Source organism: Bos indicus, chromosome 5 (genome assembly GCF_029378745.1).
Source record: "Bos indicus isolate NIAB-ARS_2022 breed Sahiwal x Tharparkar chromosome 5, NIAB-ARS_B.indTharparkar_mat_pri_1.0, whole genome shotgun sequence".
Lineage (NCBI taxonomy): Eukaryota > Metazoa > Chordata > Mammalia > Artiodactyla > Bovidae > Bos > Bos indicus.
In genome coordinates this window covers 110,360,894-110,380,271 of record NC_091764.1, presented here as the reverse complement: position 1 = coordinate 110,380,271, position 19,378 = coordinate 110,360,894, and the positions used below count along the sequence as shown (strand labels likewise).

The 19,378-nt window shown below is 56.3% G+C and overlaps 1 protein-coding gene across 3 annotated transcripts; it reads right to left on the bottom strand.

The window, feature by feature from the left end:
* Positions 1–1,849: 1,849 nt before the first annotated feature.
* Positions 1,850–18,937, bottom strand: PICK1 (protein interacting with PRKCA 1). Of its 3 annotated transcripts, none has more exons than XM_019961788.2 (13): positions 18,805–18,937; positions 18,402–18,499; positions 16,912–17,023; positions 12,509–12,637; positions 10,390–10,456; positions 9,085–9,174; positions 6,611–6,664; positions 6,162–6,224; positions 5,280–5,413; positions 4,794–4,886; positions 3,931–3,981; positions 3,121–3,265; positions 1,850–2,704 (listed from the first exon to the last, which is right to left on the bottom strand). In XM_019961788.2, exons 2-13 carry the CDS (start codon positions 18,440–18,442, stop codon positions 2,430–2,432), a joined length of 1,254 nt encoding a protein of 417 aa, XP_019817347.2. In that variant the 5' UTR covers positions 18,443–18,499; positions 18,805–18,937; the 3' UTR covers positions 1,850–2,429. The 3 variants fall into 3 exon arrangements, with proteins under 3 accessions (XP_019817347.2, XP_019817346.2, XP_019817345.2); XM_019961787.2 differs by having other exon boundaries at positions 18,752–18,897; XM_019961786.2 differs by having other exon boundaries at positions 18,654–18,825.
* Between the last annotated feature and the right edge of the window lie 441 nt (positions 18,938–19,378).

Here is a 19,378-nt window from a genome sequence, read left to right as displayed (position 1 = left end):
CTACCTTGCCCCCCTCACCTTTCTAAAAGTGACCCTCTCTCTAAAGACCCAGCCTCCTCTCTCTAGGGGATAAACTCGGGTTTCCTGGGGCCTTTGCTCTGGACACGTGTCCCTGTGGACACATGGCTGCTGGCCTCCCCTCCCCAGCCTCCCAGGAGTCCTAGAGAGAGCTCCTCGATGGCACTTCTTTTTTTAATTTGACTGCGGTTGGGTCTTAGTTGTCAGAGGTGGGGGGTCTTCCTTGCATCGTGCCAGATCTTTTCTTGTTATGGTGCACCAGCTCTCTAGTGGTGCTGCAGGGGCTCAGCAGCTGCGGGCTTGTGGGCTTAGTTGTTCTGCAGCACAGTGGGATCTTAGTTCCCTGAACAGGGATGAACCCTGGCCGTCTGCATTGCAAGGCGGATTCTTAACCACTGAACCACTAGGGAAGTCCCCCTGCCCCGCCCCCCCCCCCCCCACCTGCCCGCGGTCAGCAGTACAGGCAGTCCAGTGCGGGGAGCTCCAGGTCTCACTCTGGCTGGGAAGGTTTAGGGATGTATTTTCTCTTACGTGTTCACCCTCTTCCCACAAATGGGACACCCCTTTTCTTGCTTCCCTCCCTCCAAATCAGGTGACCAGGGCCCATGACTCCATTCATCCACACTCTGCAGGAGAACCCACCCCCCTGGTGAGGCCTCCCCACTGGTCTCATTTTCCACTCCATGCCCCAGGAAAGCCCCAGCACACACCCGGCCGACTGACACTGTCTGCGGTTTCCCCCGAGCCACTAGAGCAGTGACTACATCTTATTTAACGAATATAGCACCAACTGTGCCAAGCACCATTCTACACTCCTCACAAAGGTTAACCCATCTAATCCTCCTAACGACCCAAGGAGGCAGGTACCCTCACTAGCCACACTCACAGGTAGGGAAACTGAGGCCCAGGAGGTTAGGAGGTAGCTCAGGGTCACAGGAGCTGTGCCTGGAACGTAGGCTGCCAGCTCCAGTCTGTGCCCTTGGCCTCCCTGCTGGCTGCCCCTTCAGAGAGGTGATGCGGTCTGATGGCTTGAAGGGGGCACACGGAGTGACAGCTGGTCCCTCTCTCCAAGCTCCCAATCCTGCCTGAGGATCCCATTGGCATCTCTGCCCGGGACCCACACAGGCAAACCTAATGAGCAGGAAACCATCCGCCTCCTTGGCCACTGTGGGCCCTACCCACCTCTCACAGCCTCTTGCACCCCTCCCATTCTCTGGATGAGCACAAATTTCATTGTCCAAACAGGGACACTTGGATGGTGACAAGGGTCACTATTAATAATCCCACTAGGATCACAGGTGTGGGTCGGAGCTGTCCAGGAGAAGCAAAGACACGGAGTACTAGCGTGGTACCACTCACTGGGTCCCTCCCCTTTGGCCTTGGCAGAACAGGTGGCCTGGAATGGCCAGGGCACCCTTAACACTCTCCCTGTTTGAGGCCTTGGATCTGCCTGACCCAGTATCTATCCCGTCTTTCCCCAAATACAGGTTTAGTTCAAGCACTGAAGGGTCACAGAGGAGAGAAGATATAAAAGGCTCCACAGAGCAGAAAGCTGGGAGGCACTGGGGAAAGTGGAGTCTTCTGAACTTGACGGATCTGAGTCCAAATCTCACTTCTTCCCCATACACCACAGGGCCTTGAGCAAGCCTCTTCTCAGCCTCAGTTTCCCATCTGTACATGGGACGGCAGTGCTCACCCAAAGAACAGCTGTGAGGAGTCAGTGCCATAACGGCAATGTCGGTGAACCGTGTTGCCCCACTCCGTGATGAGGGAAGCAGGAGAGGGGGCATCGAGGGGAGAGAGGGTCTGAGGCCACTGCAAAGAGCCTGGCTCCATCTGGGTTTGTGTTTATTCAATACAGGCCCAGGGCCCAGGCCTCCCCAGGGAAGTGGCTGAGCCAGGGGAATAAAATAAATAAAGGCTGCCGAGGTTAGTGTGGACTGGGGTGGGGCCAGCCTAAAGAGAGGCGAGGGTGAAACGCTGACCCCAGCTAGGCTGGCCACCCGCGGGCCCCCAGACTCCCAGCAGGCTCGGGGTGAAGCCAGCGGAGGTGCCCACGAGCAGCGAGTCCTGGAATCCTGCCACCTCCAACCCCTCTTCCTTTCTGTCCTCTTTCTCCTTCCTAAGGCAGGTTGGGAGACCAAGCTCTCTGGCTGGCTGGGGAGCTGGGGGATGGGGGTGAGGGGTGGAGATGGAGCGGGCCAGGGCCCAGGGCCCAGGCCCCGGCCCCAGAGCCCATCCTGGGCAGGCAACCCGGGTTCGCTGTGCAGGACAGAGCAGCAGGGAGGCACGCGCCCCAAGCCAGCAGGCCTTTATGCGCCGCACACCCTGTCGTGCGGCGGCCCCGCCCCCGCTCCCGTGCTGCGTCCTCCCGCTCACCCTGCCCCCCGGACCCGCACCCGAGGGGGCACTCAGGAGTTACACCAGCTCCCGCCCTTGTCCAGGGGCCCGGCAGCCCCTCGCGAATCCCTGGGCGGCTCCCCGGCTGCCGTGTCCTCCTCGTCTTCGTCCTCCTCGTCCTCGCCATCCGTGAACTCGTCCTGGCTGAGGCCGTAGGCCAGCGTGGTGTGCGCCAGATCCACCTCGATGGGGAAGACGTCGGCGTCACGCAGCACCGAGTAGCAGTCGTTGTAGTACTTGGACATGGTGGACACGAAGCGCTGCAGCTGGAACACGATGTCCTGGACTGGGGCGGGAGGGGTGGGCAGACGGCACCGGTGGGCCAGGCTGCCTGCGCGTGGGGCCCGACTGACCCCGCCACCCTTGGGCTTCCCTTTCATGCACCTCACTGCCCCCTGGCACCCTGGGAGCGGGCCAGGCCAGCCAGGACTGCCCAGCGCTGCACAATACCCAGGCCTCCCCGCTCCCAGTTCAGGGAGTGGAAGAGAACTGCCGGGCTGGGGTGGGGCGTGGGGGTGGTGGGACTACACCCCAAGGAGTCCACGGGACACGGCCAGTCCCACCATGGCCAGGCTCTGGGAAGCTCCCATCTCGGGTCTGACTCAGAGCCAGTCTGCCACGGGCTGTCCCTGGGAGCTCGGGTGAGTGCTGGACCTCTCTGAAATGGGAGGAGAATGGTGCCGGGAGCACGCAGCCCCTCACCGTGCTTCTGGTCGAGCAGCTCCATCTTCTCCAGCACGTCCTTGCGCATCTGGGAGAAGCGGGCGCGTGCCTCCTGGCGGCAGCGCAGGATCAGGCGGTACTCGTAGTTGCCTGTGCTCACGCGGTACAGGGGCTCCCCGAGGGCCTGGGCCGGGGCGGGGGGGGGGGGGGGGGGGGGGGGGGCGGGGGGGGGGCACGTCAGGGACCCTGGGCAGGCGGCGGGCGTGGGGGTGGCGGCAGGGAGGCTGCAGAGAACCCGCCAGCTCACAACCCCCCGCCACACAGCACTTTTCAAAGCTGCCACCGTTCCCTGTTTCTGAGACGCCTGCAGTTGCTAGAAGTGCTTAGGGATGGCTTTGTGAAAAACAAAACCAAAAAAAACCCAGACTCTTGCCACATTAAATGAGTGTTGAGTCACAGATGGACCCTGCTATCAAAAATATTACAAAGTAGCAAGTGATAAAAACCGGCTCTCAGGAGTGAGAGGAAGGGCATTTTTTTTTTCCTGCAGGAGCCTCACCAAGTCTAGAGGGCAGCTGGTCTGGGAGCAGGTGGTGGGGATAGTTCTATGGCAAAAATGGCCAGCACTTGGGAGGCCTGCAAAGGCCACGGGAGGGAGGGAAGGAAGGACAGCCCCCAGATCTGCACAGACAGGAGCCTGGCCAAGTCCCCAGGCCTCTCGGGCGGGCCCGCCCCACCGTGTCCCTGGCAGGCCCAGGACGCTCTTGGGGCTCTGGGAGGCAGGCAGGGAGTGGCGTGTGCACCCCGAGCCACTCTAGGACCAGGGCCACGCTCCCCCACCCCACTCACAATGCAGCTGTACTCCTCGTCGTCCATCTCCTTGACCTTCAGGCAGTAGGACTGTGGGATGGGTGAGGCCAGGCTGTCAGGGGGGCTGCACCGCCTGGGTGCTCACCCTGACGGCCCCAGTTCCTCCCGTGCCACCCTGGAGCCCTCGGCCACCCAGAGAAGCAGCTGTGCCAGGCCTTGTGGGCCCTGCACACCCTGAGCTGGAACGAGCTGAGACGCGTCAGGGAGAGGCTGGCCCCTTGCTCAGGCTGGCCCTTGCCCTGGAGGCTCAGGGTGGTGAGGGCACTCATCTGGGATGATGGAAAGGGCCCGGGAGCCCAGTGTATACACTCAAGTCCCAAGAGATGCTGTGGGCTAAAGGATTCCAGGATCCAAAGAACTTGAGGAAGGCCCTGAAGACCCACGTTACCCACGGGTCTATCGAAGGCTCTGACAAGTCCTGAAGCAAAGGACCTGGGCCTGCTCGGTGGAGTATTTTTCCTCAACTCCTTTGACCACAGAATTATCATTTGAACATAAGACTCATGAAAATCCATGTTATAACCAGTGACCTAGACTGATCCATTGTTAAAGAGTGACTGAAAAAAATTCCCATGGAGTCAGAGTGGGTCCCAAGTGAGGGCTCCACCCACCCCAGAGCTCCTCTGAAGAGTCAAGCTGGGCCTAGGCTGCTGCCTGATCCCCGAACACCTCCCTAGGGCCCTGCCCCCACGTGCTCAGTCAGGTGTCCCCAAGGTCCTGGCCCTGACCTGCTGGCCGTCAAGCGGCCAACTGAAGAGGAACAAACCTCCAGGCGGGCTCCGACCCCAGCTGGCCAGGCCCACACCACCACCCCCGCAACCAAGAGGCCAGGGCCCACTTACCAGGTACTCGAACTTCACGTCCAGGTACTTCTTGATGGTGAGGCGAGTGTCCGGGATGGCCTTGTTGAGGTACGTGTTCAAGTCTGTCAGCATCTGGAAGGGGAGGTGGGGTGGACGCTTAGGCCCCCATGGGCAAGGGCGGTGACAGCCGGCTAGGGTGACAAGGAACGGCACCCATGTGTCCACCCTCTAGTGGACGCAGGTGTCAGAGCCGAAGGGAGCTCCCAGACCGCCCTGTCCATTCCAAGGAGGAGAAGACAGCCCAGGCCAAGGGCAAGTCGTGACTCTGGTGGAGCTAGGGCCAGAAACCAGCCTGGAGGTCAGTGCTGAGGCCGTGGAGGAGGAAGGGCTCAGCCATGGTCAGCTGTAGCAGCCCACCCCCAAACCAGCCCCAGGGTGCTCCGACTCCAGAACAGGACACTCTCTGCTGGCCACACTGCCCCTCCCCGCTCACCTACGGACCCACGCATGCTCCACGTGACCTACCGGCTTGATGGTCTTCAGGAGCCGGATGCCAAACTTCTCGATGCTGCGGTGGGCGTCGGCGAACTTCACAAAAGCCTCACTCGCAGCGGGCTGAGGCTCCCGCACCCCGATTACAGAGAACACGTCCCCAAAGGCTGCGTGACAAGTTTGTCCTGAAGGCCGCCCCTACTTGACCCCTTAACGGAGAAGCCAGGGATTTGTTGGGGAGAAGCACGGTGGGGGGCGTGGCAGGTCAGAGGTTGAGGTCTGCTGGTGGTCTACATCCCAGGGAGGTGGGTCTAAACCTCAAGAAAAGTGGATCTACACCCCTAAGAGCTGGACCTGTACCCCCAAGGAAGGTGGGTCTACATCCAAGGAGCTGACCTGGTTCCTGAAGTGACCAGACCACAGGGGTTAAGACTGGGCCAAAGTGGAGGAGGTGAAACTGTCTGGGAGCAGAGAACTAACTGGTCTAGGAATCTGGTCCTAAGGTCAACCCTGCCCCTAAGGAGCTCAGTTACTGCTGCTTCTACCTGGGCTTTGTTTTCCCAGCTGTAAAATGGGATTAACTGAAGCTAACAAACTTGTAGGAAACACGATCAGGAATAAGCAAAGGCCTCGTACGTTGTAAGCTCAGTATAGACAGACAGGACAGGGCCCGCACGGGGAACTTCTGCACCCCACAGAAGCCTAGCTGGTCGAGAGGCTCCCCGCTGGCCCCATCACCATCACACCTCCAAATCTGACATGAGGTCAGATGCTGCAGGGTCTGCCTGAGCCTGGGCAGCAGAAAGGCCCCGGAGAGGAGCTCGCCCTCACCCTCCCTGTGGGGTGTAGGGAGGTGCTGAGCCCAGAGTGCAGGGTTTTTTCCAGGGTCATGCAGCAGGTTCAGGGCGTCCTTACCACGGTGCGTCTGTGACAGCTCATAAAAGGCCCGGAGGAGGTTCTTGGTGTGTTCTGTCATCCCTGTGGGACAGACCCAAAACGAGAGGGACAAGACCACACGGTGGGGACGACACTGGCCCAGGACACAGCCTCCAAACCCCCACCCCACCCCGGAGGCCCACGCTGTCCCTGAGGCTCAGACTTTTCTCACTAGGTTTACATGTGCCGTTCTTTTTTATGGGCATGCATTACTTTTATAATCAGAAAAAGCAGGTCTTTAGATTTTCTTCCTTAAGAATTTTTAATGACTATGGTCCTCGAATTGTGTGGCTGGCACCCTGCCCCTCACTGCCATCACGTTTAGAGCAGGGCTCTGGAGCTCCACCTGGGGGAAAAGCGGGGCCGGGCACTTCCAGTGCAGCACCCCACCCACCCAGGGCTGCTGGCGGGAGGGTGTGCCTGCCCACCTTTATACAGCTCAGCAGTCCGCTCCAGCTCCTCCAGCCTCTTGACGAGCCCATCTGTGGGGATCAGAGAGCCAGGGATGAGGGGAGACAGCCAGGGATCACTGGAGCCAGGCTTGGGAGGGGCGAGGTGGCCCCCAGAGGAGAACCAGGAACAGCACAGGACAGGGTCCCAGGGACGGGGACTGGGCACCTCAGGGCGGCTGGGCTTACAGGTGTTTTGTGACGAGCCCAGTACATCCAGACAAGGCGGGGCAGCGGGGCGACCCTCAGGAGGCTCCTGTGATAAGCACCACCCCAGGAGGCTGGGGCACGCCGAAGGGGCAGAGAGGCGACAAGGATGCGGGTGCTTCCGGAAGTGAGGAGTGAAGGCAGATTGGGCCCTCCCCAGGGTGCTGCCCACGGCCGGTGGGAGGCAAGCCCTGCCTAGCAGTCAAGGACCCGGCCAGAATTTCCAACACACACCCTGCCGACGGCCAAGAAGCAAGGCAATCAGAGACAAGTGGGAGAGACGGGATGCATTGACAGTAACTCTTAAGGCAGGCTCAAGGCAGCCCGCCACCTCCTGGCAGCTCAGAAGAGACAGCGATCTGGGAGGGGAGAGGAAGGCAGGAAGGGCTTTGAGGAAGAGCTTGCACTGGAGCGGGCCTTGGTGATCGTCTTTGTTGGCTTCACAGGTGTTTATCTTGCACCCACTATGTGCCAGACCCTGTGTGGGCCAGGGAATGACCTTGGTGAATGAAAGCTGAGTGGTGCTTTCCGGGCTCCTGATCTAGCGGTGACAGTGGCCAGGCTGGCAGGGGCACTAAGGGCTGCCAGGTGAGGGGTGGGGGCAGCCGCCTCACCTCCAGGGCTCAAGGTAGGAACACGTGGATGGCCAGGGCCGGGGCTGCACTCCAGATCCGGGTGGGGCGGGGCTCCAGCCAGCAGTGATCACCACCCTCCTCCACTCTGATAGGGGTGAGGTCCACACCCACCTCCCCACCAGGAGCACGGGCAGCAAGTGCAGGGCAGGGTCCATGCCAGTGGCTGCCTGGCCCAGAGCCTCCTAAGACAGAGCCTGGCCTCACTGAAGCCCTCCACCCAGCTCAGTCCTTTCTCCACATGAGCCCTCTGGGGCAGATTACTTCCCCCATCTTACCGGGAAAACCAAGGTTCAGAGAGGTGAAGCAACTTGCCCGAAGGCGCACAGCAAGGGCTGTGCAGGCCAGGGTGCCCTCTGCCCCCCCAGCTTCCTGTGCTGACCTGGGCCAGGGTTTTCTGAGTGGGAGGAGAGGAAGAGGGTTGTAGAAGCCGGGTCTGGATTCTTAAATCCGGGCAGAGAAGGCAGTGTGTGTCAGGCTGTCAGGGAGGAAGGTTTGGGTTCTAGGGGCTGGTGGGGCGCACCTCAGAGGTCTTCAGAGGCTTCAGCCACTGGGCTGGCCTCCAGGCCCCAGCGCCCCATAGCCCTGGCACCCAGCCAGCCTGGCAGCGAAGGAGCCACGTAAGCGCCATGCTGTTGTTTTTAGCTGGGTCATGGGACATCATGACAGCTTCAATTTTAGAAACCCTATTTAAGGCTGGGGAAATTGCAAGGTTTGGGGGGGGAAAAACACAACAACCAGTTCTAATTTCATCTCGACGCATGGTAACTACAGTAACAGGGATTTATAGGCACCAAGAAGCTGGAAATAGCAGGGCCACTTTTGTACACCCTCTGGAACAAGCTCAGACCCCACCCCCGACGTCCCAGCCATAAAGCCCAGTGCGCCCAGCTGAGCCTACAATTTATATCGGTATTTATATCTGTCCCCACACGTACACAGCAGAGCTGCTGCTATTTATAAACTCGGGCTGGTGACGGCAGGAGCGGGACTGAGTGTTTCACTGGTTCCCCCCCAGCCCCCCAGGGAGAGCGCGTGTGCACACGCATGGGTGGGTGTGAACGTGTGGGGAGAGAGTGTGTGTGCACAGGCATGTGTGGGTGTGAATGTGCGTGTACTCGGTTTTCCCGCTGCGGGAGGTGAGCGCAGCCACCTCCAGGTCTGAGCAGGAATTGCTGGGACTCGGGCAGCAGCACCACCTCCTGGAGAGAGGCGGGGGGCCGGGTAAGCAGCCCGGGAGCAGCCGGGACATGCTGGGGTGACTGGGGCTGGGGTGGGGGAGGCCTGGCTGTGTGAGAGCAGCTGGGGGGCAGTGGCGAAGGCACCTCCCCACCAGGAGTGTCTCATCTGTGACTTGGGCCTGTGAACCCTTGCTGGAGAGCGGGGGGACATGGGCTGTAAGAGGCCTTCACTGTTCACTGTGCGTGCTCTGTGGGAGCTTGGAGAGGCCTCCGGGGAGGCAAAGAGATGTGCGTGTCGGCCCCACCAGCAGAGGCCCGGCCCAGGCCAGCGGGACACACACAGGTCTGGTGGGCGGCCGTGGCGCCCCTCCCCCAGAGGCCTGGGCCTGAGTCCCCTAGGACCAGAGGTGGGGGCTGGGAGAAGGGGACTCACCATTGCACAGGATGGCCCGGCTCAGGCCCAGAGCATCTGCCGTCCCCGAGCTCATGTTCTCGACCAGCCGATGCTTCACCTTCTTCAACACTGGGACCAGGTGAGAAAAGGACTCATGAGGTGGAGTCTGGGCTCCCGGGGCCAATCCCGCTCCATCACGACTCAACTGGGAGCAACAGCAGGGCCAGAACTGGGGTTTGGGATGGGGGTGACTATGAAGTAGGGAGGGTCCTGGCTGGGGTTTGCGGGGGTTCTGGGCTCCCTGCCCTTTTCACTCTCTACTTGAGAGAGGTGTTGGAAGCCTGGAAACAATAAATATGTAAGGCACTTAACTGAGGGTTTGGCACTCAAAGTGGCTATCGAGTCCCACTGAGATCCAGAGCTGCCTAGGCCTGACACTGGCTGACAGGCCAGCCAGGGAGAACCCCCCTCCTCCGCCTCTCCTCCACACCCGGGAGCGGAAGCACCGTCCATGACAACAGGCCCCAGGCTCCAGACAGTTACTGCATATGTGGTCAAATAGTCTTTGCAATGGGACCAGGATGGGACCAAAGGGTTTTAGAGGAAGAGCTTCTGGGACAGACTTGACCTGCCCTTAGCCTCTTTTCTTAAAAACCAGAAGGCAACTGTGGCCCAAGGGTGGAGGAAAAGGGTGCTGGGCCCCGAGCCAAGAGATCTGGGTGGCTCTTCACCCAGGGGCACAGCGCCTCCCTGGGTCCTACCTCTGATGTGCAATGAGGTAGCTGGTCCAGAGGACCTCGAAGCTACCATCCGGCTCCTGAGCCTGGAAACTTCTACATAACCAAGGCCCAGCCCCCGAGCAGGAGGTAATATGTCCCAGGGCATGCTGTGGGCAGAAGGACTGGCCTCTGCCCCAAACCTGAGGGCCAGTCCAGACCCTAAGGCTTTCTGGCAGCAGGTGGGCAGAAGAGGCCAGGGTTGAGTGGGGTGTGCAGGTGGGCAGGTGGTACCAGGCACGGCTGGGCTGCCCTCCCCTTTCAGAGCGGCGAGGGACTGGGCCTAGTGAGCTGGAGGGCTGCCCTACAAAGGACAAGCCTACGGCATGAAGGCACCAGAGCAGGTGGTCGGGGGAGGTAGGAGAGAGAAACATTAGGCAGGGAGAAACCAGAGACAGGTTCTGGGGACCAGCTGCAAGGGGAGCACCCCTGGGTCCTCCCAGGTGCTTTGGACTGGCTTGGTCAGAAGGGTCAGAGGGCACAGCCACGTGACCACTGACGCACTGTCACAGGGAGACAGAGCCGGGGCTTGCGGAGCCCCTGGACGCCACTGCCCAGCGCCACTTACCAATGTCCAGGGACATGCCCTGCTTGGGGTCCGCCTGCAGCTTGTTATAGTGGATGGTCACCTCCCCCTGGAAGAGCAGGACAGCAGAGCTGGGACGGAGCCCCCGGGCCCCAGCCCCTTCTCTGAGGAGGCCTGTTTGCCCTGGTGTCTGTGGTCATCAAAGAATCCTGAGCCCTGGGAAAGGGCTCTTCCTCCTCTCTCCACCCACCAGGCCCCAGACAATCGGCAGGGACAGGGCAGACAGGGTCCCTGGGGTCACAGAGCTCACAGCCTGGCGGTCTGTGACACTGTGTGCCCCTGCCCTCCCCCGTGCCACAGCCACAGTGCAGCCCTCTGCCGAGTCACTTCTCCTGTCCTCTGAGAGGGTCTTCTAAACCAGCCCCCTTCTCAGGAGTCCCGCCATTTGCCCCACAAACACGTCTGAGCACTTTCTCTGTGTCGGGTGCTGGGGGTGCTAGGGAGCAGGTACAAGGGTGGCCGCAGCCCCCAGAGCCCGAGGCCAGCAAGAGAGGCTGATGCGATTCGCAGAATTACACCAATCACAGTCCAGTGACTGGATGAGAAGTAGCCGGCCTCCCTCGAGAAGGCTGCCCTGACCACGAGGCCACCACGGTCAGTCTCATGCCTGAAATCCTAAGACCCTTGAACTGGGGGCTGAATTCATTCAGATACAAAACAGGATCTCAAAATTGCATTCTGAAGGAAAACCAAAGTGAGCTGAGGCCGTGAGTCAGGGGTGGGTGCAAACGGCTGCCTCGCAGGGTGCTCAGGGCTGCCGCGGAGCACGGCTGCAGGGGAGGAGGGAGCACCAAGGCGGGACCAGATCTGGGCTCTGCTCCAGCCGTGCGGCCACAAGCAGCTCCTTCCCTCCTGCAGGGCACTGGTGAGATGGGTGCCCGGATCTCTGCCAAACGTGGGGGCTGGGGGGTCCCCAGGCAATGGCAAGGCCACGCGCACCTGCCAAGAGCTCCTGCTCTTGTGGGTAATGTGAGAGGCTGGTGCGAGACAGGCTTGGGAGGACAAAGAGGGTTCTGGTGGGTAGAGATGGGGGAATGAGAAAAGGGATCCAGAGCGGGGCACACGCACCCCAGCTCTGTATCAGAATGAAAATGGCCCACCACCTCCCATGATGCGCTCCTCTGCCAACAGGAAACGCCCAGGACAGTAAACTCCACACCAGGCGGAGCAGAAGAGAACAAAGGGGAGAAGGTGGAAGCCGTGGGTCTGGGGCTAAGGTAAGAAGACAGACCATCAGGGATGCTGGTACCAGGCCTTTAAGACACAGAGGATGGGAGGGAAGTGAGGAGAGGTTTGGCTGGATGCGGTGAGGGAGCCCAAACACTCGACCAAGCTCAACAGGCAGCTGGGTGCTTGACTCTCAGAGTGTTAAATCAATCTGCGGCTTTGCGCCTTCTTCACTGTTTTGGTTTTGCAAGAGCTACCAGCAGCAAAAATCTCCAAAAACATGGCAGAAGGGCTGCATGCTTTGGGGCGTGGCGGGAGAGAGGGGCTCTGTAGGGAGAGGCCTTGGCCTAGAGCAGGGTGGGGGAAGCAGGAAACAGGCAGCGTGCAGTCTGGCCTGCTGAACAGGACACCAGCAGCTGAACACGGAGCTGCCCTGGGGCCCAGAGGGGTCCCCGGGGGATACTCGAGCCCAGGAGGACCCACAGGACTGAAAGTTCCTACAGGGAATGCGGGTGGGGTGCCTTTTCCCTCTTACACCCTCTTGGGCCCGGCACGGCTCAGAGGGCATTTCCTGGGTATCTACTGACCCAGGGAGGTGCACCAAGGACTTCTAGCTTCAGCTCCAGCCCTGACTGGGGACGCGCTGGCTGGCCCCGAGGTGTGGTTCTGAGTCTGACAGCTCCCCTGGGAGCTCGAGGGCAGGACCTTTGAGTCGTGGTGCCCACTCTCTCGCCAGGGCCCAGCACAAGTCCTGGAGCATAATCAGCATTTCCCGAGTGAACCTGGGGGAAACTGAAGGAGCTGGGATGTGATAGACCCTGAGGCGCCGAGGAGGGAGCTGGGTGAGGGCCAGGCCCCCTGCAGGCCCACCGAGGCCTCGGGCAGGCTGGAGGTCTCAAAAGGGCCAGTGTCCCCATTGCCGCTGCAGCCTTACCTTCACCTCCTGAATCATCTTGGCCACCTCCACCTTAGTTTTTCCTTTGATTGACCTGCCATTGACCCCCGTGATCTCATCGCCAGCTGCTACGGTGCCGTCCAGCGCGGCGGGCGTGTTGTCAAACACCTGCGGGTGTGGAAGGGGATGGGCGGGAGGAAAGGAGAGCTGGGAACAAAGCTGGCGGTGGGCAGGCATTCCCTCCACCCCAACCAGCACCAGCCCTGTCCTGGTCTCTACTCTGTCCCTTACGTGGCGAGGAGAAGGGCAAGGGGAGAGAGCACCCCAACAGCCAGATATGAATGACCCACCTTCCTGGGGGAAAGGGAAGGAGGACAGGAATGTGACGATGAGACGTCCCTTTTCTGATATCAACTGCACCCAACCTTACACACGCACTGGAGGCTTTGTTCCTCCAAAGTCATTTCTTTAGATTTTTCAACAATGCTACTCGGAGCTGACTCAGAGCACCAAAGCACCACTGATCAATTCCTGCAACCTCACTGCAGTCCCCAGGGAGCAAGGGCCCCCCACATCTGAGCCCCTTCTCCCAAAGTGACCCTGTCCAGGGGGTCTGTGCTCACTGGCTCAATGTGGCTGAATGTGTCTGTTAAAAGGACAGAGATACGGGGAGATACTCAGGATGAGCAGGCGACAAAAGTGGGTGCCGTTGAGTCCCACAGCCCCATAGTCCCTGTGGGGCCCCAGAACGCTGGCAGCCAGGCTTACCTGGAGCCTCAGGAGCCTGGAGGGGGGACCCCACCCACCAGCTCCACAGGAAAGGCCTCTCTCTGTGGGCGCTGGGAGACTGGCTGACGCGCCACAGCAGAACCCACCAGCTGACTCTGCCACCACACAGAACTGTGAAACCTGTCATGACCGTGAGGGCTTGCTCTTAGATATAAAGATGGGCGAGGAATACTGGGCCCTTGAAAAAGTGTCCCGTGTGAAAAACACCGAAACGTTTAAATAGAAAAAAGAACCGCAGGAAACAGGAACAAAGCAAGGACAAGAACATGAAATATTATGAAAAGAAATGGAATAATATGAAAATGTTTAATATTTATATAACATGAAATATTTATATAATACAAATATATTTCAGATATATTCATCTTATATAATGTGAAAATAAAAAGAAAAGTACAATTAACACCTCCACAGAGATCTGAAAAACAAGAACAGGATGATGTAAAGGATCATTTCGAAAACAGGAAAGATCTCATAGAAACACGAAACATAATTGAAATGGAAAATGCCAAAGGAACTTCGGAAACCAAGCAGAGGGAAGCAAAAAAGAGATGGTCAGAAAACAAGAAAAGGAGTATTAAAAGATCAATGGAGGAGTTTAACCACCAGGAAGCCCAGAGTTTAACCACCAGGAAGCCCAGAGTTTAACCAATAGGAAGCCCAGAGTTTAACCACCAGGAAGCCCAGAGTTTAACCAATAGGAAGCTCAGAGTTTAACCACCAGGAGTCCAAAAGAGGGAACAGAGAGCAGGACAGCATCAGGGATAATATGTGAGATGCAGAAGAGAAAGACATGGCGTCTCCAATGAACCTGCCCCTTGAGGTTCCAGCACAACAGACAGAGAAAGGATCACGCCAAGAGCCATCGTCACGAGGCTTCAGAATGCCAGGGACAAAGAGAAGCGCCCAAGAGTTTTGATGGACCAAGAATAAAACATGGTACTGCAAATAAAGGATCACAAGTAAGATTGGCATCACCACACAGGACAACTATGCTGATGGCAAAAGACAATGAAATGACACCAGCCAACTTCTAAATGAAAATTATTTTCAACCTTGATGTTCGTTCTTGAATTTGACCCACTCAAGTGTCAATTGAAAGGAATATGAGAATAACAACACCACCAAAACAGAACGAGACACTTACAGAGATACAAGTTCTCAAAAAATTTACCGCCCTAGCAGCCTTTCTCAGAAAGCTACAGGAAACATGCTCCACCAACATGGGGAAGTAAGCCAAGAAAGAGGGATCCCGGAGACTAGGGAATCCAATCCTCTAGAGGAGAGGGAAGGGGTGGTTCAAAGAGGAAAGACCAGTGGTGGAGGACAGAAAGCTGATGGGAAATGCTTGAGGTGAATGTACTGAAAACACAAGGAGAATGCAAATGGAATAAAAAGAAAAAAAAAAGAAATTACTTGTTTTAAAAAAAGAAGATTGAGTTAAGAAAAGAATCACAAGCTTTCTCAAAAAATTAAACACAGAGTTAGCATATGACCCAGAAATTCCACTCCAGATTTATATCCAAAAGAAATGAAAACATATGTCCACACAGAAACTGGACATGAATGTTTACAGCAGCGTTATTCACAACAGCCTAAAGGTACAAACAACGTGAATGTCCACGAGCAGATGAATGGATAAACAAGTGGTGGTCCACCCATCCAGTGGGATGCTATTCAGCCACGAAAAGAAGGAACATGAAGCGGGCTGCAACGTGAACGAGCTTCAGTGCGACATGATCACTCAAGGGCATGGGTGGTTGTCTGGGTGATGAGACAGTTCTGAAACCAGAGATGGTAGCTGCATTCCATGAGCGCGTTAAAATAGCACTGAGTTGTTATACTTTAAAACCATTATTGTATGCTATGTGAATTTCACCACAATAAAAATATTTTTTGAAAAAGTATAAACGCTGAAGACCATTAGGCTCGGTACCTAAAACAGCACCTTACTATGCTCTGAGCTCTCTGCGGGGGGGGGGGGGGGGTGTGAGGGGGTGGGGAGGAGGGCCTCTGTTTTCTTGCTTTCTTAACTCTAGTGTCTGCAAAATACCCTGGCCAGGCCCTGAGAAAATATTTCCCGAACACGATACCTATTGCACTGACACAGACTGAACCAAAACTGACAAGATCACCACGCTAGGAAGATGGAGAGGAAACAGAGGTTTGGGAAGAAAGTTAGATTCTCGTCTCCTTGGCTGAGAGAAGCTGATAGATGTTTACAAGGGACAGATCAAGAAGTAACGGGATAAGCATCTTCCTGAGAAAAATGGGACCTCTGACCTGAATCTACAGCTAAAAGGGTGGGAAGCAGTGTTGCTTCTGGGATTGGGGTGGAGGCAGGCCTGGGGAGGGGGAAGGGCGGCGAGATGGGGTAGAGCAGGAACTGCTTATTTGACATTGGCCTTTTAGTACTCTTGACTTGTTAAAAGCAAGTCAGAGAGTCTTTGATTAAAAATAAAACTGAATTTTGAAAAAAAATCAATTCTACTATTTATAATCACAGTTCACACTAAGGACAAACCTGGCCCTCAGGGGGTCGGGGATGGAGGGGGAGGTGGCACAGGAGGCTGTAAGGGCAGATTTCGAGGAGGTCAGGCCTGGGGGAGGCCTCCCCAACACCTCCTGGGTCAGAGGAGGCCAAAGGGCCTGTAAAGGCCACATTCTGAGCAGGCAAGACCAGATCCAGGGAATCTCCATCTTCAAGGCCTTAGAAGTGACTCTTGCGAGAGCCTCAGAAAGACTGATGTTTCTCATCTGCCACCAATGGCTACTTAGCTGAGAAGGTTAGAATAGAGCAGAGTCCGGGTCAAGTTGATGTCTAGGGGAGCAAGCTTCCTTCCAAGACTACAGAAAGATCACTGACTCCAACCAGCCCCACAGTAAAGCAGGCCAGTGCCCACTTGTGAGTCACAGCGGACAGAACATCACCAGGGCAGCTCCTGTGCAATAAGGACCACAAACCTGTAAAGTACCGCTGGCAGATCATCTGGGAGAGTGAACTGTCGTAAAAATAGTAACAGCTGCCACTGGGGGATTACTGCTTAAGGGCCAGAAACTGTGGGATGTCATTGTTGAGTTTATTCTTCACAGCAACCCAAAGATGCTTGGACCTATGCATTTTACATCCCCAATTTCCAAGTAACAAAACGGAGGCCCAGAGAGGTTAACAAGTTAATAAGCAGGGAAGCTTGCATTTAAACTCAGGCCATTCATAGTCTTTTAGTCTTTCTACTATGCCTCACACCTGTGTTAGTACCAAAGGTTGACGGTTTTGTTGATTCATTGACAACACTGTTATTGAAGGTCCAATATTTGCCAGGCCTTGTACAAGGTGCTGACTGCAGTGAAAAAGCAAACTGGGATCCTGCCCTCATGGTGCAGAGAGTATGGAAAAGCGGCTAGATACAGAATTAGTGAGCAAATCCATGAGAGTACAGATGGTGGTAAGTGCTGAGAAGGAAAAAAACCAGATTGAAATGACAGAAAAACAAGGGCAGGCCTACTGAGAGGGGGTGTTCAGGGAAGCCCCTCTGAAGAGAATGAGAAGGAGCCAGCTTTACAGAGCAGAGGAATGAACCTTTGTCATGTCCAAGTAGCCAGGTGGCTCACCTCCTCCAGCACTTCCCTCCCACCTCCAAAGCACTCAATACCTGAACAATATACAGGCAGGGACAGTACTGGGCCCCTCCTCCAATGCTGATCCCGATCAGGTTCTGAGCATCTTTCTGCAGGGTCACCTTCCCAGGCACAGTAGGGATTCCGCTAGAAAGAGAAGCACGTGCAATTGAGTTTCCTGGAAGAATGACTGGAGGAGATGGGGATGGAGACAGGCCCTCCAAAACCCCCAAGATCCTCTTAGTGCTACACGTGCTACAGAGGGAAGCTCTTTCTCATTTGGCCAAAAAGACAGCATTTTGTCATTTTGTGCTGGAACACCGCAGAGCTCTTGGATCCATGCTAATGGGGCATCAGACCCCAACTTGGCCATTTATCAGCTGTGGGTCTTGGATAAGCAAGTCACCCTCTCTGCATCTCAATGTCCTCATTCATAAAATCATATAGATTAAAACAATGGCCACTTCAAAAGTACATGGAAGCCACTTAACACCAACTCAGCCAAGAGTAGGCACTCAAAAAAATAGGTCCCCCTTCCCTGTTCTTCATTTTCCCTCTAAGAGTTGGGTCAGACTCTGTTCTTGTCACCTTCTCAGCTACATAAATCATAAGCCACCGCCTCCAGGAAGCCTTCTCCTGTTAAACTATGCATCACCCATCTCTCAATTGTTATACTCAATTACCTCTCAATTTTCACCATACATTAGCACTTATTTATGTTTTGTGGCAAATACTCTCATTTATTCTCTTATTCACTCGACAAACATTTGCTAACAACCTGCTGATGTTGAGCACCATCAGTGCTGAGGACACAGAAAGGTGCTGCATTTCATCCTTGCTCTGAGGGAGGATACATTCTAATAAGGAGACTAACTTAACTTTTTAAAATCTCTCCCACTAATCATTTATGTTGGGAAGAAAGGTATGTTTATGATATTCCTATTCATCCTTCAAAACCTAGCTCAATTGCCACCTCTTCTGTGAAGGAAAGAAAGAAAGTGAAGTTGCTCAGTCATGTCTGACTCTTTGAGATCCCATGGACTGTAAGCCTGCCAGGCTCCTCTGTCTATGGGATTCTCCAGGCAAGAATACTGGAGCGGATTGTCATTTCCTTCTCCAATTCTAACAAGAAGACTACCTTAATTTTTTTAAATCTGCCCCACTAATCATTTATCCTGGGAAGGAAGGTGTATTTATGAAATTCCTATTCATCCTTCAAAACCTGGCTCAATTGCCACCTCTTCTGTGACTCCTTCCCTGAATACCCCAGCAGAGGCACTGCTCAGCTGGCTGGGTTCTCCTTGTAGCCATGTCGTTCTCCATTAGGGCCCTTATGGCCCTGAGTTGCAACTATCCATCAATATGTCCACAGCCCCCTACAGATGGTGAGCTCCTGGAAGGGCAGGATTCATTGCAGCTTCTAAGCTTACGCTGAGAAGCAAGGGTCTCTGGAACTCGAAAGTCCAGGGATTTAGGGGATCTGGGGTTCCTGCACTCGTGGGACTTGGGGTAACAACATACTCACAGTTTATCCTCCTCGATGTCATAATCCAAGTCTGCAAACATGGTTCCGAGAGTTTCAGTGGGCTCGCTAACTGTCCAGCTCGGCAGGGGAATGGGGAACTGGATCCGGATGAGAAAAGAGGGCAGGGCTTAGGAAACCAAAGTGCCTAAATACCAACCCCAACCCCGGCTATCAGCGAGAGCCAGGCCCTCCTCCTCCCCTCCGGACGATGGGGGATTGTCCCGGGGTTGGGGGTGGGTAGGTGATTCTTACTAGGTACAGAGGGGAACTCCAGGCCAGGGCTGGGGGTTCAGATCCCAGAGCCCGCCCCACGGGTCTCCAGGCCCTCGGGAGCTGCCTCTGTAGCTCACCGGAAGCGTCAGTCCCACAGACGGGTCCGGGCCAGGCTGGCACCTGAACCCACCTGCCGTTCCACCTGTCCGTGGCCGCGACTGTCGCGTCACTTCCGGCGGGACGCGGAAGTCCCGCCTTCCTGCCCTGGGTATTTGCCCCGATCCCTGCAAGCAACCCTTCCCTCCCAGCCTCCTGGGGCTCCCAGAACCAGGAAAGAGAATAAGTATTGACGGAAGCTCCCCCTTAGCATGAAAAAGCGGAAACAGAGTAAAGGTCCGGAGAGGCCGACGGCGCTCAACCCCGCCCCTTGGCCTATGGCCGCCGCCATGTTGGTAAGGGCAGGGTTCTTCCCAGCTTCCTTAGCGGGACGCAGGGGACCAAGACGCCTGGCTGGTTGCCGTGGCAACGGACGCATCCTCAGACGGGGAGACCTCCAGTGAAATTCAGTGGACTACAAACCTCGACGGGTTCCCTTTAACATTTTCAGCACCTTGTGTTAGGGTGTTGTGACGCCTCTGGGACCCCCAGGAAGCAAATTAAAGCACATGTAACCTGAAGCAATAACACCCCACTCCAGTACTCTTGCCTGGAAAATCCCACGGACGGAGGAGCCTGGTGGGCTGCAGTCCATGGGGTCGCTAGGA